The 24,836-nt window shown below is 39.7% G+C and overlaps 2 protein-coding genes and 2 long non-coding RNA genes across 4 annotated transcripts; all 4 read right to left on the bottom strand.

The window, feature by feature from the left end:
- Window positions 1–750: 750 nt before the first annotated feature.
- LOC140923375 (fibronectin type III domain-containing protein-like) lies at window positions 751–10,245 on the bottom strand. The gene is made up of 11 exons (XM_073373466.1): window positions 9,843–10,245; window positions 8,799–9,101; window positions 8,021–8,091; window positions 7,195–7,536; window positions 6,648–6,861; window positions 4,897–5,199; window positions 4,426–4,548; window positions 3,664–3,864; window positions 3,108–3,239; window positions 1,884–1,968; window positions 751–1,035 (listed from the first exon to the last, which is right to left on the bottom strand). Exons 1-11 carry the CDS (start codon window positions 10,222–10,224, stop codon window positions 843–845), a joined length of 2,349 nt encoding a protein of 782 aa, XP_073229567.1. The 5' UTR covers window positions 10,225–10,245; the 3' UTR covers window positions 751–842.
- Window positions 10,246–10,262: 17 nt separating this feature from the next.
- On the bottom strand, window positions 10,263–12,617 carry LOC140922548 (fibronectin type III domain-containing protein-like). The gene is made up of 4 exons (XM_073372525.1): window positions 12,542–12,617; window positions 12,062–12,203; window positions 11,257–11,390; window positions 10,263–10,632 (listed from the first exon to the last, which is right to left on the bottom strand). The coding sequence occupies exons 1-4, from the start codon at window positions 12,615–12,617 to the stop codon at window positions 10,319–10,321; spliced, it is 666 nt and encodes a 221-aa protein (XP_073228626.1). The 3' UTR covers window positions 10,263–10,318.
- Window positions 12,618–13,490: 873 nt separating this feature from the next.
- On the bottom strand, window positions 13,491–15,016 carry LOC140923377 (uncharacterized). Its single transcript, XR_012164158.1, has 2 exons — window positions 14,691–15,016; window positions 13,491–13,549 (listed from the first exon to the last, which is right to left on the bottom strand). It is a non-coding gene; the product is annotated as an uncharacterized lncRNA (long non-coding RNA).
- Window positions 15,017–16,456: 1,440 nt separating this feature from the next.
- LOC140923376 (uncharacterized) lies at window positions 16,457–21,229 on the bottom strand. Its single transcript, XR_012164157.1, has 3 exons — window positions 21,115–21,229; window positions 16,930–17,003; window positions 16,457–16,696 (listed from the first exon to the last, which is right to left on the bottom strand). It is a non-coding gene; the product is annotated as an uncharacterized lncRNA (long non-coding RNA).
- Between the last annotated feature and the right edge of the window lie 3,607 nt (window positions 21,230–24,836).

Genomic DNA, 24,836 nt, shown 5'->3' with positions numbered 1-24,836 from the left:
TGATGAAAATCAATTTGAGCAAACTCACAAATTTGTTAGTGACTCTGGTTTGGTATTAGAACTTGTAGAACCATGTTCTCCAATTAGAACTGACAGAGAACGTACCGGAAAAAGATGATCTCTTCTAAATCGAAATATCTTATTTTTTTGCCAGTAACAACAACACCATCAAACGCTTTATTTGCATGACCATAAAGGAATTACACCATTTCATAGTTTAATAATATTCTTGCAGATATTTCACTAGCCATATCATTAGCTCTTATACTCATTCATATTGATGTAGAACTTCTATGTTTCCTTAGTTTAATTTATTTTGTACTTAGACTTTGTTTGCATTTCTCTTGCCTCTTTAACGTTAAAACGCCTCACAAACCAAACGCGAAAACTCGCACACCAAAATCTAACCCTGCAGTTCAAAACAGCTAACAGTGACTAAACTTCTACTTGTACACTTTCAAACAACAAATGATCGTGATTTACTTTATATAAGCTGCTTTGAAAAAAACTTTTACATTATTTTGTTGCTTTCTGGCAAGTTTCTGAATATTTCCTTACTCTTCTTCCGCTGTTTTTGAGCCAACATCGGCTATAATTAAAAAATGGCAATTTAGTGGAATTAATCAATCTATCCCAGTTACCAATATACAGTCGTTCTCACCATCGTCTTTAGTCTCTTTTAAAAACAAACTTTGACTCTCAAACTCGTAAAACATCACAGTTATAGATCCAGTAAACAATCTAATGAGAAACTTCAGCGGGTAAAAACGACTGAATTGGATGATTACTTAAATTTAGTGTTCTGTAGTATTCCAGTTGAAGAGCTTAGTGTACGCAGAAACTCAAACAAATGTCGCCAAAGCTGGGTCCTTTCCGTCCGTGGAATTTTTCTTTTCTTCGACATACTCTTCAATGAAGGAGCCATCTTCGTCAAACTGATGTCCCTCGCCGTAATCATCCAAACTGTCGCGGTCGTTTTCTGGGACCCTACGCAGTGAACTCTGGCTCTGGTATGGTGGAGGGTTTTCCACCCGGCTAAAGGCGAGCAAAATCTATGTTAGATCTTTACGACACCAAAAGCTGATTCTCAGGGGTTTCATTCACTTTAACCCCCAGGGAAGGGACTCAACTCATCGAGGCTTCCCTGTTAACAGTTATTACCGCGCTAGATGGAATATTGGCCAGTAATTCATGGCAGCCTACCATATAGGGTAACCATGATCTCGACTGTAATATACAGTGTCTAAATTGCTTTAACTAAAATCAACATTCAAGTTTTTAACACATTGTTAAAGATAGCCAGTTCAATAAGCTTCAATTTGTTATAGGGTTTTGAGTATCTGCAGTTTAAACGGAACGCACTACATCACTTGGACGTGACATACCCCTCACGGTATCCGAGGGTACCCCAAACTCCAGGCTTTCATAAAGCAGGCAGAGCACGTAGATTGTCACCTTACATTTCGACCACTGATTACAACACAACACAATGGCCGTATTCACACTAGAGACCGATTTTCCGTTGGGTAATTTTCGACAGACATAATATGCGTCTTAATTTGAAAATGGAATGGTTTTAATTTTGGATGAACTATCTAGATCTGTCTTAGTTAATCCATCTGTTTATCCGTCAATTTTGACAGACAGATGGATTATCTACAATCCGTCCCTAGTACGTGTGTAAACGACCAATAAGCTTTATTTTATGGGGAAAAGCACTAAAGTGACAGTGATAAAACTTGTGACTCTTTTGCCCTCTTTTGAATCCAGGATTGCAATCTTTCTTTGGATAACAATTTAACATTAACGACCGCCCTGACATCTGCAAGAAATGACAATTTCTACGTGCTATAAAGTCGTATTAATGGTCGATGGTGTCTTACCGTTCATCGCTTATAGAAGCGCCTTCTTCCTCATCGTACGGTGGTTCGAGTTCAATTAGAGCTCTCTCTCTCTCTCGTTTGCCAACTGTTAAGCAGAAAATCAGTCAACATGATTAAAGCCTTACATCGCGCGTCGTCATCGGCTTTCCTCAGAGCCGTTCGCGGTTGGCCAAAACTAAAGTAAAATTTTGCATCGGAGCTGGCCCCTCGCGCATGCGCACGATTTAACGTTACTCAAGAAAAATAAGAGACTGCTGGCAGTCTATAAAAGCCTTTGATTAAAGACCACTCTCTACAGACAAGCAAATTACAATGCTATGTATCTGCCACTGCGTAAGATGAGGATTGGTGGGTTTTCGCATTTTTCTTTTGGCCACACCTAAAGGGAGATTTTTGGTTTCTGGCGGGGCACCGGTTCTAGCGTAGATCCTATCTTTAGAACATTTTCAAAGGGTCCTTAAAAGGGTTCTTCAATCCCGTAATCCCAACCTAAAACTTTGTGCAATTCCGTGATCCCGAGGGTTATTTTGGCATCCCACCTTCTGCACATACTTTCAATCCCGAATCTCGCCATTATTTCGTTTTGAGATACCGAATCCCGAGCTTCAAATAAGTGAAATCCCGGATCCTGAGCTTCAAATAATTGAAATCCCGGATCCCGAGCTTCAAATAAGGGAAATCCCGGATCCCAAGAAACCTATTGAGGACCCTCTTTTCACTGTGGTCAGCAGCTATGCAAATTTATTGCAACAAAAGAACTTTTTCACAATGTTCAATACCCAAAGGATTGGCTTGGAACACCAACATGATCACCGTTTTATTGTTTTCGTACACCAATATGGCGAACATGACGTCATGTTAAAATTCTCTAATGATTTGCAAGGATGCACAACACCGTTGTTGTAATAGGGACACGTCAGAATGCGATCATAGACAGAACCATTCTTCATCTTAAGTTAGGGATTCCGGAATCCGGAAAATTTTTGCCTGTGGAATCAGCAATCTGGGATATCTTTGCTTATGGAATCTGGAATCCCAGTAACGTATGGAATCCGGAATCAAAGTTCCACTGACAAAGACTGGAATCCAATACCTGGAATCCGGAATCCACAGCGTGGAATCCAGAATCCAAGACTGTTTTGTATTCATTTACATCGGGAAAGTTCTCCAGAAACGATTTACACTGAATGTCTTTCAGAAGATCAAGATCTCATTTGAACTTACCAAGATATTTAGCACCTTGATGCCGAGTGTAGTGCACAAAAATCAACAGCACAACCAGCACAACAGCGATAATAATCAGCAAGGTGATGAACCAAGCAGTCTTGTGTATCGGATTTGTTAAAGGCTGGCTACCTGAAAGGTATTGGTAAAAGTATTATACAGGGCCGGGTTGTTCAAAGCTGGGTTAAGATAACCCTGGGTTAGTGCGAAATTTGAAAATCGATATGAAAGCTTAAAATGCAAATTAGGGACCGGTCATTATTTATCGCCTGCGGGGGGCGCGGGGGGGGGGGGTGGAGGATTTTAGGGGGGATCACTTGATTTGTGGGAGAACAAAAGGGGGGATCAGTCGTAATTGAGAACCCTAAAGGGGGGATCGTTGAAAGCTTTGGATTCAGAGCGGGGTCAACTCAAATTTGCTTGAAAAATGAAGGCATGGGGAGGGGGGGATCGCGAAAGTTATCAAAAGTTATTCAGGGGGATCACCTCAGTGAAGCAACACTCAAAGGGAGAATCGGCTAAATTTCCTCCCCCCCCCCCCTCCCCGAAAACTTACCGGTTATTGATGGGAGAGGACGTCCGTCCGTGACGTCACTGGCAGGGCTCTCTGATCTTGAATTAGCGTCATCATCGTCTGGATAATCATTCCTGCCAACAGTTTTAAACTCGTAAAGCTCGTTACTTAAGCCTCCAATCTTGATGTTCTGCGTCTCAAAATGATTAATCCAGCTGGTGTTCTGGAAGGCTTCTTCTTGCACTACGAAATAATTAAAAAAATATATTTAAATCAGTAAACCGAGAGGAAGTTTCATTTCTTTTGTCCCTTACCTTTTCTCGTCCGAGTCTTTCTCGTGCCATTTTTCTTCAGCATACGCTAACCTCTGAAATGCCTCATCCCTCTCGATCAATCCCAAATTTGGTTCGGTTTCCCTGAGGGGGACACCATACGAACAGGAAGAGTTTGGGGGAGGACTGAGGCTTCAAAAGGGAGGGCCATCCAAAAGAATGGGACCCTGGAAGATGTTCAAGCTTTACCTTAAAAAGGATTATTAAGAGAGGGTCAAGGCTTTTTTTACATTAGTATGTGCAAAATAGTAGAGGTACCACACTTACATCATTTTTCGCTTTCTAAAGGTACGTTTCAGTTTTTCCGTAAAAATAGGAACTTGATATTACTTGATATTGGATTTCTGTTTTATAAACAGTAGTCTTTTCAAATTTTCAAACATCCACTCTTTCTATCCAGCTTTCTTTAAATTTCTCTGTTGTTGTTGTCGTTGTTGTTGTGAATTATTAAAACATTCTCAAGTATGCTTACATTTCTTTCGGTACATGACCAAGAACTCGTGGGTATAGCCTCCACCAAGGCCAAAGTTGTAAGTAACTTTCACTTCATCAACGCCGGTTCCCTCAACAGTGGGTCTTTCTGGTTTGGCGGGAGCTGACAGAAACATAAAAACCATCATTAGTTTACATAACTGCCACTATCTGGTGGATATGACTGTGCGCATGCGTACGTTACTGGCCATTGAGTAATAATGGTAATGGTAGAATGTTCTTCCATGCTGAATTTTGGTACTTAGTTTTCGCCGGAGATTTTATTAGCTGCTTTCCGTATTATCGAGGTGTCCGTAGAAGCGTAGTCTGCAAGTACAGCCATTTATTCTCGCTCTTAGCGGAGAGGAGCGAGCAGAGGCGGCTGTATAAGCGGGTTAGAAACGATGAAAAGTCCGCAAGGTGAGAGTTGATGTTAAAGCTATATTAACCAACGTATTTAAAAAATACTTACGAGCATATTTTACAGTTCGAGTTGTCTTTCTGACTTGTTCTCCCCACCCCTTGCTTGTCTGCGCTTGTATTTCTACGACATAATTTCTCTCCGGCGTCTGATTCTCAAGAAGCTTTCTAAAAACACCTGGCCCTAGTTCCTGCCAGGATACCTGAAGATCGTCGCTCGGCTGCGAACCTTCGTACTGCGCCGACCGCACTCGGTATTTTGTAATCACGCCGTTAGGTTCCACTGGGGTTTTCCATGTGACCAGGATGTATTTTGCAAAGGCATAGACGTTGACTGCTGATGCTGGTCCAGGAACTAAAATGAAATGACGTTCATGACAACTTAAGCCTTTAAGTCCACATACAAATTCTCCTGACTTATCTCAATACATTTCCTTAAAAAGTAGTGGAGATAATTTTATAAAAGACCAAAGAATGTTCCCTTTGATGACCATTTATTAATTCTCGTAGCCTTTTCTCTTGAATATGTATCGACAATGTTAGAAGAAAATTGTTTTTATCACTCTTTGAACTCATAAATGGGCGTACCTTTGGCTTAGACTGGTTGCATTGCCGTGATTGTGATTGCTTGTCTTAATGATACCAAGGTTTGCCTTTGGTAGGTCTAACAATACCGGATTGGTCGAGGGTGACAGGACTGAAAACAACCCCTAGGCATTCCAGGCTGGGCGTTTGATGGCCATGAAAAAGGACGTACAGTCGTACATCTTGGAAGGGTCTATCGCCAAGATGTACGACTGTATGTCCTTTTTTATGACCATCATGATTTCCCTCTTTTTCTTTCTTTTCAACATGAGGGAAATCATTCTAGGTAAAATTTATTTGCTTTTTACGTACTTGGCAGTAGTTATGTACTTGGCAGTGAGGAGGAATAGCCCTTTGTCAAACGCCCAGCCTGTAATGACCGGCGTTGTCCAAAGGTCCCGTCCACAAATGAATTCGCAACGTTTTCTTTGCGGATTCGGCTTCCGTCTTCGAGTATCCGGTGAATCCGGCATGCGAGTCCGCAACTTTTTGAATCGGCGCTTCCGAACGTGGAAATTTTTGAATGCGCTATGAATCCAAAATAGTGTAGACGCTAAATCCGGATAATTTTTTTTTATTTCCGGTGAAGTAACAGGATCGAGCCCTTAACCGAGAATATTCAAGATGGTGCCGTGCACATTGTTATCGCTTTTTTACTTCTCGGACTTCAGGTTCAAGTCTTATAACGTTGTGCAGTTAAACCTAGGTATAATTGCTGTACACTTCAATTATGCCAAACGACGGCTCGACGTTCTGAGGCTTCTTTCCTTGGCGCGGCGGTCGGACCGACGAATTGGACGCCGTAACTGAACAAGTTTAAACAAGCGAACTCAAGTGCTTAGTGGGACAATTTTGTCACCAAACTAGCGCAACAGTTCAGTGAAGAAGATTGGAGCAAAAATACCGGAGCTGAATACCGCTTTACAAATTAGCTGACGAACTGAGAGTGAATCTGGATACGTGCGGACGGCCAAACTCGATTTGAATACGCTACGGCGTGTAGACGTCGAAATGAATCCGCAAGAAAAATTTGCGGACTCAAAAATATCCGGATAAGTGTAGACGGGGTCTAAGTTTGACCTCTCACCCTCGACTGACCAATCTGGCTTTGGTAGACCTACCAATGTTAAAACCCACGCCACGTCGTCATTGCTCCTTTGGGATCATTGGGAAATTTTGTTAAGATAGAGGTAACTGTAAACTCCTTAAAATACTTACCGTCTTCTTCAGTCCCCGCAGAAGCTTCGTTACTGGCAGGTCCTTCGCCGCCACTGTTGTAAGCCGTTATTGCAAAGATGTAGTTAGTGTAAGGTGTAAGTTCTGTTACATTGTGCCTATCAGTGCTGCCTCCTCGGACATTGACAAACGACGCATAACCAGGAATTTCTCGTCGACGTCTTGCACTCAGGCGACTCTTACCCCAGTAGTAAATCTGCAAATGCAAATTCGCTACTGTAAACAAATATTTTTGGCGTCAATTCTTAGATGTGACTCGATCGATGTCTTTATCTGACTTGAACGATGTCAGTGCATCAGGGCCAAACGATCGATAAGAAAATCTTTCCAATCAAGAAAAAGAAACTTCATCAAAGCCGACTTCCAAGCAAGTTTAAACTACAAAAAAAAAACGGGATGCCGTAACAACCCCTTTAAATCCAATTGCAGCTGATTAAAAGACCATATCACACTAATACTGTCTCTCCTCTCTCCATCTATCTCCGGATAAAGAGAAAAAGAGAGGGAATGGGAACAAGGCTGCTCTCACCTTATAACCATCCACAGTTCCTCGAGTAACATTAACAGGTTGCCATGACAACACAACAGTGCGTGCCGTCGCAGCTCCAGTTAGTACATTTTCTGGCTTTCCTTCGGGCGGGTCTTGACCCGAATATGATTGTACTACAGGACTCTCAGGCCCTGTACCTTTCTCGTTCCCAGCTTGAATCTGAAATTCCCACAGCTTATAATAACCGGGATTTGGTATCGCAAAAATGTCAACAGTGGGATCAGTGATTTTCTCCGGGTCTCCAAATTGACCACCCGGCACCTGTCTGTACTTCAGCAAGTAGTAAAGACCGGGAGCATTCCAGTCCACTTTAGGCATTGCCTGCGAAGAATCAAAAATAAGAAGACCGTTAAATCCAAAATTAATATCCTTCGCTTATAAACCTCCCTGTGGGAATGGTTTTTTTTTTTTGCAAAACTAAAACATTCATCTGTCAAAACGTTATGAAACAAACCCACAGACGAAATTTCAGAAGATAGATGTCTTGGACTATAAACTACCGAAAACATGGGTTTTCTTTGGTGTTGCAGACACCATTGTGAGTTATTGTTAGTTTCATTGTTTAAAAAATTTTCTTTCAAACGGTAAGTAAAAGGTAAAAAGCAGTTAAAGTAAAAGAAAAAGCACTCGACTAAATCACTAAATTCACCTGACGGACTCAAACTTTGCGCAACAACCCTTAACAACACGCAACAACATGCAACAGGGTGTGCAAAAGGACGTAACATGTAACATCCAACAATGTTGGGAGTTTTTGGCCAACAATAATGTTGCGTCCGTTTGCACAGGGCTAAAGTGCACTTACGGTCCAAACAATATCAAGCTGCTCAGCTCTCTTTGGATTTCCACGGAAATTGTCTGGATATTTATCTGGAGCTGTTGAAAGTACATAGATTTAAAGTCATTCATGTTTCAATAATGTCTCATGTAGCTTCCTATCGAAATCAGAATCAAGAAATAGCTCAACGTTTAATTGAGGTCGCAACACGCGACGACGAATTTTTCCTTCTCTTTGCGACCTTGGATAAGGTTCCTAAGAATACAAAGACTGGGTTATCACCCACATTTGAAAAACTGACTTTGACTGAGTTCGACTTCACTTTACAATTCACGTCTGTCAGAGTATCTTGAAATACCTACTTTTACCACACCTTCTCAAACTCATCAATAATTTATAAAGAAAATACAAAGGAAATTAAAGTTGGAAATCAGATGAAAAACTGCTCATTTTTGCATCCTTAATTTGTCCTTCTAAAATCATTTTGTTTCAGAAGTAATATCAATAATTCGACACAGTGTTTCATCACCGGATGAAACACTTCGAAGTTCGTCAAAAACATGCTCCGCTGCTGCGCGTCGTATTTTTCAACTCTCTTCTCGGTGTTTCATCTGGTGATAAAACACTGCGTCTCATGCTTGATATATTACAGTTAAGCAACGCTTAGCCTCCTGATACGTAAGCAATTTTTTCATTCAACAATATCGGAATCAATGTAGATATGACAACTTCTTTGCCCAAGAAAAACATCATTGATCGTCTCAGAGTTTGTAAAGTAAAACTTACTAGCCAAAAATACACTCACGTCCAACATCCGTTTCACAAACTTCAGTAGTGGCTACACTTGCACGGCTGGGTCCAAAGCGGTTGACAGCTCTCATACGGAAACGAAGGGTCGCCCATCCGGTCAGATTAAAGGTAAAGGACGTCGCGTTAGGGTTTGTGACATTTTCAATGATATAAAACACGTTGGGCTCATATGATGATTCCTGCTCAATAATAAACTGTGTGATGGAAGCTTTGTTAGCTGCTCCAGTAACCCAGGAAAGGGTTGTATTGCGGTTAAAACAATCTGTTATGGCAAGATTTGTTGGCGGATTAGGAACACCTGCAAAAATCAGATATAAACAGTTAAATTATTAGTGTAATGAAAGCCTCTTTTTCTCCGCCAAACTTACGAATATGATGTACTAAAACTTTATTGGTGCAGATAGTCACGGAGACTCCCCATAGTGCCAATAATATAAAGGGAAAGAACAAACAAAATAACAAAAAAAAATTGCAGCGAATAATCATAACTTACGCTCTTCGATGCCAACAACAGAGGAGAAAAGTGATGACGTCACAACAACTAAATTTGGTTTGGTTGATATATTCAGTAAAAAAAAAAGATGAAAAATGTTCAGCTGCCAAACATCTGCACGTCGCTGCAAATTGGTGAGAACATATAAGCAACGTTATTGCACCGATGACTCCATACAAATCCTCCTGAAATAGGCCTGGATCGTTAACTTTATGATACAAGCCAATTTTAGAAGGACTTGTATGGAGTCATCAGAGCAAACCAGTGCTAACATCTCTATACAAATTTGTACTACGAGACTGATTTTTGGTACGGGGGCACTTTTTTCTTGTTCTTTCTGAAAATGTTAACTAATCCCATAATTTCACAAATTTGAATTTAGTGACGTCACATTTCTCTTCTCTATCTCAGAAACTGTTGTACCGAAAGCTGTTACCCAATCTCCCTGCAGTTAACGCCACCAAAAAGATTCATAACGAGACCACTTTCGTTCATTCTAGAGAATCTGAGATAACACGTATACCCCTAGAAAGACTGTGTTAGTACCTTTGATATCAATAGTTGCAGATGCTTGGTCTTCAGATCTTTTTGGATCAGGAGTATAGGCCACACAAGTATAATTACCAGCATCATAAACTGTAATGCTAGCAATTGTTAAAACCTTAGCTCCTTCAAACCACTGAATTTTGTTGTTGTACGTTACGACGGCATCATCTCTTTTCCATTTGTACCTCAACTCAAGAGCCGAGTCAGCCTTTGCCTCACATCTCAGATCAACACGAGTTCCTTCATCAACCTTTTTATGCTCTGGACGCACAGTAATTATTGTCCTGTCTGAAAAACCAAAATGGTCATAATTATAACTAAAGTATAATATTGCAGTAATACATTGGAGCCCAGACATTACTTCTATTAATTTTTTTTCCATAGGAAAGAAGGAGAGTTCTTAAGACACAATCGACTGGAAATTTCAAAGTCATATTCGAATTTGGCTGGCTGCCAGGACTAAAGTCTTGCTTTAGCTAATATAAGGGACAAATGTAGTTCTCACTAAAAACTGTAGCACTTGCTGTTGCTTCGCGGTGACCCAACGAATTCTTTGCATAACATGTGTAAAGTCCCTTGTCTCGATTCTCGTCAACTTTGTCAATTATCAATGTGCTGAATTCCCCATGCTCTATTCTGTAAGGTGGTGATGACGTCAGAAGAGTGGTTCCTTTATACCATTTATATTCACTTGGCCGTGGAGCTGCTTTCGGATTACACGTCAGCCTTCCCTCAGTGCTTTTAAACAAGTAGAATGGACCAAATCCGGTCTCAAAAGATGGTGCCGTTGCTGCAAAGAGAAAAGTTTCTTGTGTAAGGTATTATCCCCAAACGCGGTTTGTTTTGTATACCAGCGAAGTTAGAGAGAATGAGTTATGAGTCAGAGCGAATCCCTGTGCCTCATGATAAGTATTTGAGATCTATTTTCAGTTCGCGCGTACTGTGAAGGGCAAGTGGGTCACTGATTGGCTGATATCAACGTATGTAAAATTATGGTATTTTTAGGTTTATAAGAAAAGTGTATTTTTGCTGTTGTCGTCATGCTCCCTGATATGAGGTGACAATCACTCTCTTGCCATAGTCAATGCAACTTCGGACAAAACTGGTTAAGAAAATTAAAGATTAAAAAACATCTACCTTCCAGTACTCCTGGCCTGTCTAAAATATACAATGTTGCGAAATAGAAGGCAGTCTTTCTGCTCCCCTCTTCCTATTTTTGTCTTAGGTAACACCAGGATTGTATGCATGGTGTTCACCAAAACAACATTGAATTATTTATAAAATTTTCAAAGTGAAAAAGGCAAGCTCTTTTTATCAAAAATTGATTCATCTTAAAACAAAGAAAAACTGAGTCCTCTTTTATAATAGGGGAATGAAGGTTCAATTGTATAAATGTAATTTTCCAAGTGCTTACCTCGAAGTTTTACAACTGTATAGGACACGATCATTCCATGTGGATTCTCAGCCACACACTGATAAACTCCGCTTTCTTGTTGATACCTCACATTCTGAAAATCCAGCTTGTTGCCATTCGGTCTCACATGTGCACTATAGAATGCAACTTGATTAGAGACTGGACATAACTCAACCCGCAACTGACTATTTTCGAATTCCCATAATACAATCTGTTTGCAACCCTCCGTCCTCATCACTCCCCCCTCCCCCTCCCCCCCCCCCAAATTTATGCACATGTTAATGTTTTTAAATACAATGCTCTTAGGAATATGCATTCCTCCCATGAGGATTTCAGTGAAACCAGGCAACAGTTAGCTAAAGAGAGGTTAACACGACCATCTGCTGTTAAATAATTGTGCTTTTTCCTTTTTCTTTTAACAATCAGTTTCTTTAAACTCGTATTTCGCTACAATGTATAGTATTCATGCAAAAGCAGAGAGCATTTATTGCAAAAGAAGAAAAATATCTTTTTTCCTACTGTCATAACCTTCCAGTGCACGGCTTACAACTACTCTTAAATTTGTAGAATGTTTCGTGTAGCTTTAAATTTCGCCATTTTATTCTATACATTCTGATAATCTCGTGAAAAAAATTAAGTGTCGCGCTTTTGTTTTGTATTGTTTTTATTTTTTGTTTTTGTTCAATCCAGAGTAGAAACGCGAAAATATTTATTCCCAAACATAAGCGTTAAAAAGATCGAATGTTGCCCTCCTAAGTTTACCAATCGCAAAGTGTATAGTGGGAGAAAAAGAAAGAAACATTACGTTGATGCTGTGAGTTTCTTCCCATTTTTGTACCACATAAAAGATGGCGAAGGATCTGCAAATACATCGCATGTTAAACTGCCATTGCCATTAACATCAATTAAACGTTCTGGCGGAGGCTCTGCCGTCCACTTCGGAGCAACTGAAAACAAAATCAATCAAATGATCGGTTAATAATTGTGACAAAAATGATTCCATAAAAACCCTTCTTCCAAAACGTAAAGTGTCTTCTTAGACGGAAATGCCCCTATTTACGATTACCTCTTCAACTCCGTCTATACCTAATCCATACACGTAAGTATCGCCCAGTGTGAGGGAAGCGGGGCTCTGGAATAAGGGAAATTTTTGCTTGTGGAATCCGGAATCTTGGAAAGTTTGCTGCGGAATCCGGAATCCCGTGCTTTGGAACCCTGAATTCAGCTCAAAGAAACCTGAATCCAGAAACCAACTTTCTCTGACAAAGAATTCCGAATCCAGTACCTGGAATCAAGAATCCAGGACTGTCTTGCGATAATTCGATCATTTGAAGGGGTGAATGGAAACGCCCTAAGGCCATTTACCTTTCACTGTAAGTTGTATATCATAGACTTTCGGATTTCCAACATTCTGAGAATTTTCTGCTTCACAGCGGTATTTGGTTTGATGTATTTTCTGTTTTACAGATATGATGTTAAGCAATCTTCCATGGAAAGCATCGGCAATCTCAAAATTGTCCTTTCCATTCACAAGGTTTTCCCATTTTCTATCTCTGTTAATTTTCCAAGTTATTTTTGGCTCAGGTCTGGAAGTAAAAAAATGGCAGCCAGAAGTTGTCAGTAAAACAATAAATAGCAAGTGCTCACCAAGAAGTGTATTTTTATCGCTATTTTTTTCCTACCAAGGTAACAACATTCCATTACATGGGGCGATGAAAACGTTCTTTACTGCTAGTCGTTCAAAAAGCCGAGCGCACAGCTCTATAGCTAAAGAGGATTAAAAATGGGGAGGCAAGCCCTTCAAAACGGATGCTATGAACTACTAACGGTCCAAGATAATTATTCAACAAACAATAAATCTCAATGGCTGAACGCCGGGCTAAATAATTTCTTTAAGCGAGCTAGCAGCTAGCTGTCACAACTAATACACTCAGTTGTAACTTACGCAAAGCACAGCGTTTGGATTGAAAGCGTTTTGACCTTCCATTTTTGTCGCCCACACTCCGGAACCTTTGGTTATTACTAATTATTATTATTATTGTTATTATTATTATTATTATTATTATTATTATTACTATTATTATTATTATTATCGTCATCGTCATCGTCATCGTCACCTTATTATTATTATAATCGTTATCGTTATTTGTCCATTGAACTCATGTTCCAACTTACCTTCCTGCTGCAAGACAATAGAAAGTTTTATTTTTTCCCTCCAAAGCCTCTTCTTGAGCAGCAGACATAAATTCCCACTTCCAAGAAGGCTCTCTTAGTTTCTTTGGATCTGTTTGATCTAAGAGAAAATACACAATACTGTGTAAAACATTTAATTTACCAGCTTTTCTGGACACAGGCCTGCCCGGAGGGAATGTGCACGAACGAGACTCAGGTCCCATGCCAAGTGCCATCCTTACCAAATCCCACAACCCGTAAAGGTTGGCCACACCACCTGGGTCTACGACCCCTACTCTTTTCGAATAGTGATGTGGGTTCTTTTACGTCCCACAAGAACAAATCAATGAAAGTGCTGTGAGACGGGACTACGGTTTTTTGTCCTTATCCGAGAAGACTAGAAAGTCTAAACATTTGCAGATGTCATTACAAAGGCAGCACTTTCTTCTCAGTTATTTAAAGACCCTGACTGTTGGTCCGGCTGGGGTTTGAACCTCCGACCTCCCGTTCGGCAGACCGGCGCTCTCCCAACTGAGCTAACCAGGCCTTGCTTAGGCTTTAATCACACTATACATAAGAACTTAATTTCAGCGTGCTTTCTGTGGATAGCTTTTAGTGTCGGCACGAAAACCCGACGGGATTCAGTGGCGGATTCCGCCCTCCAGATAGGTGGGGGGGGGGGGGGGGGGGGGGGTCATCTAGTCCCTAAGATAAGAAGGGGGGAGGTCAAAGAAATTTTTTTCGGCCCTTCGGGCTTCAGTTTGGTCTAAAAATAGGGGGGGCCTCCCCTGGATCCGCCACTGGGATTGAATTACATTTTGCGCCCGTAATTACGTTTTGACCAAATCTTTGCCTAGTCTCTTAACGGTGTCTTTCTAGGCCTTCTCCCCGTCCATGCGCTCCGGTGAGATAAGCGAGACGAACTGTCGGAAAAACTCGCTCGAACCACGCGACCCTAAACGCATAGGGACCGGCACTAGCACTGTTAGTGTCCTTCTTAGAGAGGTGTCCGTCTTATTGAGAGACAAATAAAGGAAGAATAGAAAGCCACAGACTTACTGTGAGTGTCCGTTTTATAGAGGTGTCCGTTAAGAGAGACACTACTGTAATGAGGCCTAGAGACTGAAAGCAGTATGGACACCATACCAAAGCCACCGAAATCAGACGGAGAGTTAGTACAGGTTCTAAAGAAAGGCGACACACATTACTAGCTACAAGTCCTGTAGACTTACTTCACTGTTATGAGAAAACAAAGAATTCACCTTGATTTTTCTTTGTTAACTTTAAAAGACTAGAAGTTTCAAATCTTTTAGCTGCAGAAATCTCACAATGGATTCCTTGATTTTCATATCCCTCCAACTCTTTGAGATCGTCCTCAGTCACAAACATTATGAATAGATGACCTGTCTGTGTGATGGCTCGTCGTTCGTTCCCCTTGAACTGTATTTTTTGATTAGTGCTTTTCCCCATCCACGAATAGCTGACGCCATAACTGGGAGAGTGCTGGGGACACGCATAACTAAATTCCTCCCCAAGGTCAACACTCTGTACCACCTGTTTAGTTTCCGCATCGTTAAATGTCCCTACAACTATATAAAGGAAACAAGAATATTATAAATTTGTCAGGGCTGTGCTTAGTAAAGCTTCTTAACTCCCCCCCCCCCCCCCCGCCCCCTCACCAAGCATCTCCACCATCCACAATTAGTTTGAGGGTCTCAATGGGGTGGTAGCTTTGCCCGGAGGGGGTGTCTCCCATATGAAAGGGGCGCGGATGCTCGTCGTCTCGCTTAGGGGTGTAAATTTCAGATTATGGTCTCACTTAGGGTGTTCTGGGCAAAACACAATTATATTTAGCCGTACAGGTCTCTTTAAGGGTTGCACTGGAAGAAATATATATTTATATATTTTCAATTCGTTTTATTTCCTCGATTCATGTAATCAAAGTTTAAAATGATCGCTTTTAGGGGTCAAAAACGAGCATCCTCGCCACTTTCACATGGGAGTTCTCCCCCTGGTAGCTTTGCGGTTGACGGTTAATTTTTTTCAATTTTGACGGTTGACGTTTACGTTTTAGGCGTTTTGACGGCTGACGGTTAACCTTATTCAGACCATCTTATTTTACTTAAAATTGCTTCAGGCAAGGATGATGAAAAATGTTGCAAAGCACGCAGGGCTAACCGTGTTACTTTGTCTTTATTTTGTTTTGCTGTTGTTGTTGTTGTTGTTTTGATTGTTGCTTTCTTGCTTTGTCAGTATTTTGCCTTCTTTTTACTGTTGTTTACGTAGGGGGCTGTGCTTACAAAATCTAAGCGACGTTTGATCCGTGATCGGATCTGCTGAGCCTTAGTGAAATCCTACCTCCTTAGTTGGTAATTCTTGGAACCATTTTGATTATCGTCATCACTTCACAATGTTGCATTATTCATGCGATAAAGTAAACTTACTGTCACGCTTGTCACACAAGGTTTGTCGTCATTTTTCCCTGTCGTGCTTATGCGTAAGTTCACCACTGGCTAAAAGACTACCGTTAAGATCGAACACTGTTAACAAGCGCAACAAATTAAACATTCCGTAATAAAACCTAATGAATTTCACCCGGTTGATTGATTTTAAATGGGTTCGGCAATTGAACAAAGTCAACCTAGCAAATTTTTTTCAGTGGTACAACGATTTCTTGCTCGCTGATTGGTCGAGAGCTATGGTCGATGAATACTACGCGCGCTGTGATTGGTCGTTGCCCAAGATCTGTTAGTGCACAGACGCACAGTTGATGTCACGGGAAACCTGAGTGTTCTCTTTGTTTTGTCCAACATGGCACGGTTTTGAAAATGTTTGCGAGATTATTTCGGATTAAGAAAGTGAGTTCGCCTCGAAAAAAGTTTAACAGGAGCCGTTTTCAAGTAAGAAAAACCGACGACTTGGAAATGTTTTCAGATTTTGAAAGTGCCCTTACCTGTAACAGCGACTTTTATCTTTCTGCTGAACGTCTCAATGCCCGTAACAGAGTCTCTTACAATACACTGGTAGTGTCCACTCTGCGCACTTTCTAGGTTACTTCCATATAAGGTTCCATTCGCACCAACGGTGAATTTAGGATCTGAGGTAGAAATTGCTGTGTCGTTGTGCCTCCAAGTCCATTGTAACTTATTTCCACTAGCACCACACGGCAATGTCAAGGCATTTTTTGTTTCAAACTTGACATCTTCAGGAGCTACTAAATCCTTGGTTAGAAAATTAGAAATTTTTGGTGGATCTGATTGCTGTTGACCTGCAATTTCAACATATAACAGAGTACAGTTAAACCTTGTGAAGCGGCCATCTCTCGGGTATCGGTATTGATCTTACAGATAACAATTCATCGCAATACATTACGAAATTATGAAACTTTTTGATATTCTCATAATTTTCCTCTAAATTCAAACACTACAACAGTCACAACTTGTGTGCAAGCCCTGTATCAATGCACTACAGCTTCACTGAATACATGACTTGTGTAATTACCATTTGTTAGTGTTGAGAAACAGGAAATTGAAAGAAAAAGAATAATCCCCGACATCGTAAAGAATCAAGCACACCTGCAAGCAAAAACATGAATAATACCTCAATACAAACACAGTATGGGAGCAAAATAGTGAGGAAATTGTTATAAGCGGAATTTCGTAAGAACTGAAACACTAAGGAAGTTGTTATAAGCATGAAGGAATTTCGTAAGAGCAAAAGAAACTCCATATCAAAGAGCTCGTGCCACTTGAGTGCCCTTGAAAATCCCTACATGTTTATATTACTTAAAAAACAGTGGACGAGAACCGCGTTGCACCGTATACTGGAGCTGACATCAGCACAAACACAACGAAAACTTTATGAGGAAACAAGGTATAGATGGTTTTCACAAATTGTAAAGTCAAAATAGCAAGGTTTTACGAATTCTTATTCACACTAGGTTGAAGATAAACAAAAAATAAATCTTTGTACAAGTTTCCATTCCCGTAGCATGTTTCATTTCGAAAATACAGCAATTTGAACTTCCGAGTTTTCACAGTGCGTGACACCACTCTAGGAATGTCTCGTTGAAAAAAGTCTCTCCTCCTGATTTTCAGCAGTATAACCATTTCAAGTTACGTTTATGCGCCACGTATGCTAGTTCTCGCGTGAAAGAAAGAGCTTTTATAGAAAAAGTGAACTCAAGATGTTTTTGTTGATTTCCGGCGGCCATATTGGTGCACCAAAACGTTGCACCAATATGGCGTCTCCATACAAAGCTCTACAAAGGTGAGCGAAACGTTTCGGCAAATAACTCAGAAACTGCGGGCCACAAAGACCTGAGACTTACACAAATTGTTTATATATTAGTCTGTTATAACATTTCATTTTCTTGGCTTCTTCCACTAGACGGTTTCCAATTTAATTTTTTGTTACGTGACCGGTGGAAACGATCTATAACGGCTAAATACACTGAACCTAAACCCAGCCGGTCCGGCTAACCGATCCCGCTCACCTTATACAAAAACACGAGCATGGAAGCTCTTCTAATACAGTAAAAACCCTCGAAAGATCCTGTATTTTCCCAAGCAAGCCTACACAGGTTCTTAAAAAAAATGGTAATTATCGGCAAATTTAGGGTTTCAAGCTCTTAAATTTATAGTTTATTATTTCCTAAAGAAAAAAATAACTATAAAAAGAAGAAGTGAAGCAACGACCCCATGAATTTTGACGTCCTCCTCCCAAACATAACATACATGTATTGTGATGACTATTTGATTTGCCCAAGTGTACAGAATTTTAAGACTTAAGAAAATAAGAACCTGTTTCAAATTTTAGGCCAGACAGGTTAATAAGTACCAGGTCGTCTTACTTTCGGTATTTTGTTTCTGTATTTTCAGCAGGCCAGACAGGTGTTCACGTGATATTTCAAATGGTAAATATTGAGTATGACAGCCACATCAACCATCACGCATAAAATATCGATCATTTCCTACTTTAGCAAGACAACCATTCTCTCTTGGTAGAAACGATATTGGTGACTTCGTTTAGGCAAATTTTAAAGATTTTTTCGGATAAATAAAGTCGAGCAGTCTGAGGAAAGTTTCCAAGAATACAATTACGATACAGGTTTCAGGCATGTCACGATTGTGCTAAACATTTGCCTAAAAGTGCTCAAGACATGGCAAAAAAGTGCTCAAATACTGTTCGAATTTTTGAAAAAGTGAATGAAATAGAATAGAGCTCGAAAGTTGCTCGTAGTTTTTAATTATTTCCTAGCAGATGTTCATAAATATTCTTGGTTTTATCAATTAAAGCTCTAACCCTCGATTTTCATGACAACAGTCAGGCAACAAGGTGGATTTATTCAAATTCATGATAATAGAATTGCTCGGCTTCCTGAAAACTTTTCGAAGACAAAATATTGCATTAACAAGTGGAAAATTGTAAAAATAAGTGCTTAAATGTTGCCCAAAAAGCCAAAAAAACTCAAATTCTGCTCAAAAGTCAAGAAAGTGCTCAAGAGTGCTGGAAATGTGAAATAGTGCTCCAAATTCGAAAAAGTGCCAAGCGCAATTGGGACATACCTATTTGAAACTCTAATATCACGCCATAAATGCCAAATATAACGTAACCGCTAAAATATTAATTGTCGATGGCCTTTCTAAACAACGGTCGGCTTTGTTTTCCTTTCTTTTGACTGAAAACTTTTAAGGCTTCAGATTCAATTTGTTAGTTTATATATTTTACTCATTTTTCACGTTTTCACTTAATATTTATTTATTCATTTGTTTTTGTCAGATCAAGCTGTAATTTTAATTCATAGTAAAGACGCATTTTATTTATTCTTATTATATAGTAAAGAGGCATTTCTCACACGTTGTGTCAGTACAAATTATATTTTGTAGTTAGTCACGATTTTATACTTGAAATTCCAGTGATTCTCAATGGGGAGTTTAAGCATTACGCTACGGCAAACGGCAAACGTCAGATTCAAGTTGAGAGATTCTCAAAATAACAGCTCAAAACAATTCTGACTTATGGACAAAAATTTGCGTGAAACAACTAATTTATTTGTTGAAATAATGAACAGTAAACGGCAAGTAGAAGGGGAAACTTGACTCACTAGATCGATGTAAACGTGATGCTTAACTGATATGAAGTCGCCAGAAATGTATGCTAGCAGTCTTCACTACTTATGACGTAACAGGAGGGGAAATGTCGTTGTCCGGAAATGTTGTCAGTTATGCACCGCTATTAAATGGGGTCCGTGGTATTTCTTGTTATCCAGTCCTCGCGCAAAATTGATTGAACGCGTGATAATTTTCTGCTTTTTATGTTACTAAAGATGTATTGTGCTATGACTGTTTACTTACAAATCACAAGGAAAGAGCCTAGCCATCCACAATTCTCAGCTGTTTGGCCTGGTTGTATGCGTCGAATTGAGCGTTGTTTGAGCGACGTCTAAAATTAATGAGGCGTTCTACAGACGTTGTATCCGTCTGGCGACTGACGGATAAAATTCTTAGACCATTTCAATTCTTCAGATGAATTTAATTCATTTTATACTTTGCAGTATCCTCGAATTTAATTGAATGGGAAGCTTTGAATTAAATTCGTTTTGATGATTGCGCGACGTATAGAACAGGTTAGCTGATAATGGACCCGAAACTTACTAGTGCTCTTAATCTCGCGTCTTTAATCGGCGATGAAATACAAGGAAATTTAATTTTTAGGTGTTTAGAAGAAATGATGGAGAAAGAAAAATTATTAAACAATGTCTAAAAAAATGCAGAGTGTTCTCGTGTACTTTGGTGCTACAGTCGACTTCCGGACTTTCGAACCCCCTATTGCTCGAACCTCTCGTTAACTCGAAGCAATTTTCATTTCCCTTCAGATCATTTTCCATATAATTTTACCCTCGATAACTCGAACTCCCGATAACTCGAACTTTTTCTATTTCCCTTGAAGGTTCTAATAATTGGGAGTGGACTGTAGTTCTTCGAATCGTTCCTGACCATAAACTGTCAAACGTAACGTCAGACAACAGTAATTAGTACCCAGGAATTATAGGAGCTTGTAGTTTTCCAAATTAGCCTTTTAAAATGGATTATTACAGATCGAAATGGCAATTAACGCAAATGTAATAAGACCCTGTATCAAATTTTAGGCTAATGAGGTTTGCGTGTGCCTTTACACGGTTTTTTCAACTTTTGAAATGGACTCGTCAACACCACTTAATATATACTTGTAAAATTGCCAAATTTGAAAGTGATACGTCTCCTTCGAAGCGAAGGAAGAGTTGCGAAAATTTACAGACGTTTTTATGTTGGGTTGCAAGTTTGTGCCCCCCACCATACAAACTCCTGTAAAATTTCGCGACTTTGAGTAGCTACATGTATATGATCTTTAATTTTCAACACACCACTTTCAAACTTGGTAATTTTACTGATCTAAAGGTCATGTCAAGAGTTGAAAAGAAAAAAAAAACGTGAAAAGGTGTATTATCTCTCAACAGTCTCTCATCATTTTGTAGTAAGCCAGGATCTTATTTTCTTAACCTAAATTACCATAAAAATTGTTTCCCCTCGAATATAACTTAAGAGAAAGAATTTCAATACTACTCTTTTTATCTCTTCTAAGTCGCAGAGCTGAAAACTGAGAAACAGCCTTAATTTTCCGTAAAGTTTAGCTATTAAGACTTACCTTATATGCTTGCATAAATGGTAAAGAGGGTAAAGTTTGTGCCGATGTTCCTGTCTTATTTTTCCTGCATGTGTAAATGGCCCAAATGTGATATTAGAGACCTTAATTATGCAACGACAATAAACGTTGACAGTCCCCGACGTCAGAGATGGCAACCGGAAGTTGATTTAGAGAACGGTCAATACGGCAATAGTGCCACTTACTGTTCTTTCAGTTATTACCTCTACATAAGAATAAGTAGTTTCACATCATTGTCACCCAAAAGAATTGTTTTGGACTGTTTCTATCTGTTCATTTTTCATTTTGAGACTGATTTGCAACTTGTGTCTGCCATTTGCCGTTTGCTGTATACCTGACTCTAAATCTCTTCGAACATTTTTTTCACTTCAAGGAACTCAGTTTTAGAGTTCCAGTTTAGTAAACGTCGGAAATGTTAAGATAGACCAATAAAGGGCAATACTTGAGGAAGTCGTATGGTAAGGCACGACTTGCGGAATGGCATAATTATGTGAAATGTAAAATATGGATGTACTCAAAAAATATATTGACTACGCTGCAATGGAGTCAAAAGTGTTAAGGGACCTAGTTTCCAGTAATATTAGAAAAACCAGCGATCCCTCCCCTCCCACCCCAAACAAAATTGAATTTTGAGCAAATTAGGTGGAAATGAGTGCTTTTTTCGCCACAACATTGCTGGGGGTGGAGTGGGGGGACGACGGATGAACCCAAAGCCAATCAAAACATTGTCATGTTAGGAGCAAAGTCCTACGCAAAAATTACTTGGAAGGGCTTTTTCACACAGTCCCAAGTTCTTTTGTCCTCCGTCCATTATTGTAGTAGTAGTAGTGTTAATTCGTAACCTTGAAGTCGGCAGAAACTCAGGGGTACCCAGCAATAAATTTTTAAAAACAGTCCTAAAAACAACAACAAAGCATGAATGAAGCTTTCTGAAGCCACTTTAAGCATTTTGGGAGAATGCTGGGAGAAATTTATTTGTTCCTCACTCTTAGCAAGACTATTGGAAGTGTTCCAAGCCGGAATGGTGCACGTACAACCTGCAACCTGACTTACTGCAAGTTTCCCAGCAAAACGTAGACATACATTACTGACCAGTTTGGATGTCGTTAAAGGGAAAAATTCTGAAACTGTTGACTATCACCGGCACCGTACAAACGACTTATTGACGAAATCAAGCAAAACTAACCACAAGAGAAGGACTGGACAACTGACAATTTGACTAGCAATAGATGACTGTTTAACTGTGACTCACAATAGACGGATCGAAATGCACCAATGACATTACGAGTCTTCATGTAGCCAATAACATCACGGCTTAACTGACAGACGACCAATAACATTGCGACTTAGTTGACCAATCAGGTCAATAACCAGAGTTAATATCATCAACTGACGTGATACAACTCACTTTGACGCTGAAGATGACTACCGCACAGGTTGTCGAAACGTCAGTCCAACAACAACAGTCCTATTCAGGACTACGTTCACCCTGACGATCATACTCAACCTACTTATGTAACTACTGTAAGTTTGCGATGGTATCATTACCTAACTATGATGTAAATTTTACTTAAAGCCTAAATATCCATTGGTTTTCCCGCGAGTATAACTGTTAGAAGAGATGAAACTTCATTTGCTTGTATCTCGTCCGGTAACTTGCGCAGTATTGTCACTGAAACTTGGCAAAAAGCCTAATGTTGCCGTATATCGCGTGAATCTCGAAAAGGTCATGTTAGCCATCAAAATCAATCATCGATAACAACAACAATAGTCAATACAAATCAGTAACAATTAATTGATTGATATTGAAAATCAGTAAAAATCAAAACCGCAGTCTTGAGTGATTTTGATTTTCATTGATTTCATTGATTTTTATTGAAAACTAAAATGTGCTTTCTCTTTGTTTTAAACACGTCACACTGCTTAGATAAACCTGATTAAGTTTTCATGGTCCGATCTGCGATAAACTGAATAAATTAAAAACGTGCAACAGAAACAACGGTACAAACAACATTTATTATCTTCCCGTATTGACAACAGGCAAAACCCGTAACTGAAATGTACTTTAAAGCATACGTGGTGCCGTCCTTAATGTTTAACTGAGCATAGCCTGCGTAGCATGGCGGTTTTGGTCGGGCGTGCTAAGTAATAAAGGCGGGCGAGGGCAGAGAAACCGCGAGGAGATTGGGGCGGGAGTTTTTATTTTTCTCGCGGCTTCGCCGCTCGTGCGCCCGGCTCGACAAAACCGCCATGCTACGCAGGCTAAACTGAGCATGACATAATACATTTCCTCAAGCCTGACTTTAATGTTATTTGGTAAATTTGTCGAATTCTTGGCCTAAAATATCAGAAAAAATCTTGTAAAAGGGTACACATCAACGAGATACAAACATGCTCAATGTGACAGGTAAAATTGTGGGGTCCAAAAGAAAAACACAGTCAATGAAAATCATTAACGTTAAGACGCATCGGGGAGTGATTATCGATTTTTATTGATTGGCTAAGCCGGTCAATATCACTCAATAGGTTTTTATTGATTTTTATCCCGGATAATATTGATTGAAATGAATTATTGATTGTCATTGATTGGTATCGACCTGAACTAAAAGGACGCGACTTATAATTAGGTAAGACTTACCGTCAAGCTCGTACGTATTACATTTTCGGAGGACGTCTCTCATTTGTCCCGGTATAAATGGCCCTTTTGAGGTATTTTTCTAAGGAACCAGTTTCGTAGAACTAACTTGGAAAGCGCAGGAAGTGTTAAGACAGACCGATGACTCCTCCCCCCCCCCCCCCCCCCCCTACAACAACGTTTTAAATTTAATGCACAGTCAGGAAACAATTAAGCAACTGAATTTACCAAGACTGAATTTTGACTGATTAACCAAGACTGAATTTGCCGGGAGAACTATTACTTTGACTTCTATGTAGGTGAAAAATACATGGAATGCTTATTGGTAGATTTTTCTGATTTTAATCGATGATCGATCTGTTGGGGCAATCCGATTATTTCCAATGATCAATTGTGAAATCGCAACTGATTCCCACCACTACTCCAAGAAGGGAGTCCCTGTGGTTTGATTCTTGTAAGGGACCGCTAAGTTTTTGCATTTTGTGTGCTTGCTTAAGGGAAATTTGACCATACTAACTACTATCTTGTAAAAGAAATTGTCTATACTGTAAAGACTTCCTGATTTAGATATTTTTTGTGTATTTTGCCATGGACGAAAAATTTGAAATGCTGTAAAAACAGCATTTACTGGCTATCCACTGTAAGTATAATTAATCATTTCTTTTACATTTATTTTGTTGTAGGAACATTTTCAGTTAAGCTTCCTAAACTTAATTCAGGAAAATTCTTTGAGGGTTTGGACCTGCTAACTACTCTGCTGGCTCCCAAGAAAAAATCCCCTGTTACAGTCAAGCCACTTATAAGTGAACTCACTGGTAAGCTCATATACTTTATGTTCTAGACTGGGACGGAGTTGATCCCCAACAATCACAGATGTAATCAAACCCCTGCAAGTGGTATCTGTAAAGCAGAAACATCCTTCTTATGGGTCCTTAATGTACTCAAAAAATTACCTGTCGTGCAGATTGACAATGTTCTTATTATTTTAACAAGCTAACCATTGCGCTTTCTTTAATCGTGCTACGCAGCTGTAGGCCTTGAAAAGAAAAATTTATTGAACCTTTGTATT

This window comes from Porites lutea, chromosome 13 (genome assembly GCF_958299795.1).
Source record: "Porites lutea chromosome 13, jaPorLute2.1, whole genome shotgun sequence".
Classification (NCBI taxonomy): domain Eukaryota; kingdom Metazoa; phylum Cnidaria; class Anthozoa; order Scleractinia; family Poritidae; genus Porites; species Porites lutea.
The sequence above is the reverse complement of the archived record's forward strand: the minus strand, read 5'-3'. Positions and strand labels throughout refer to the sequence as shown.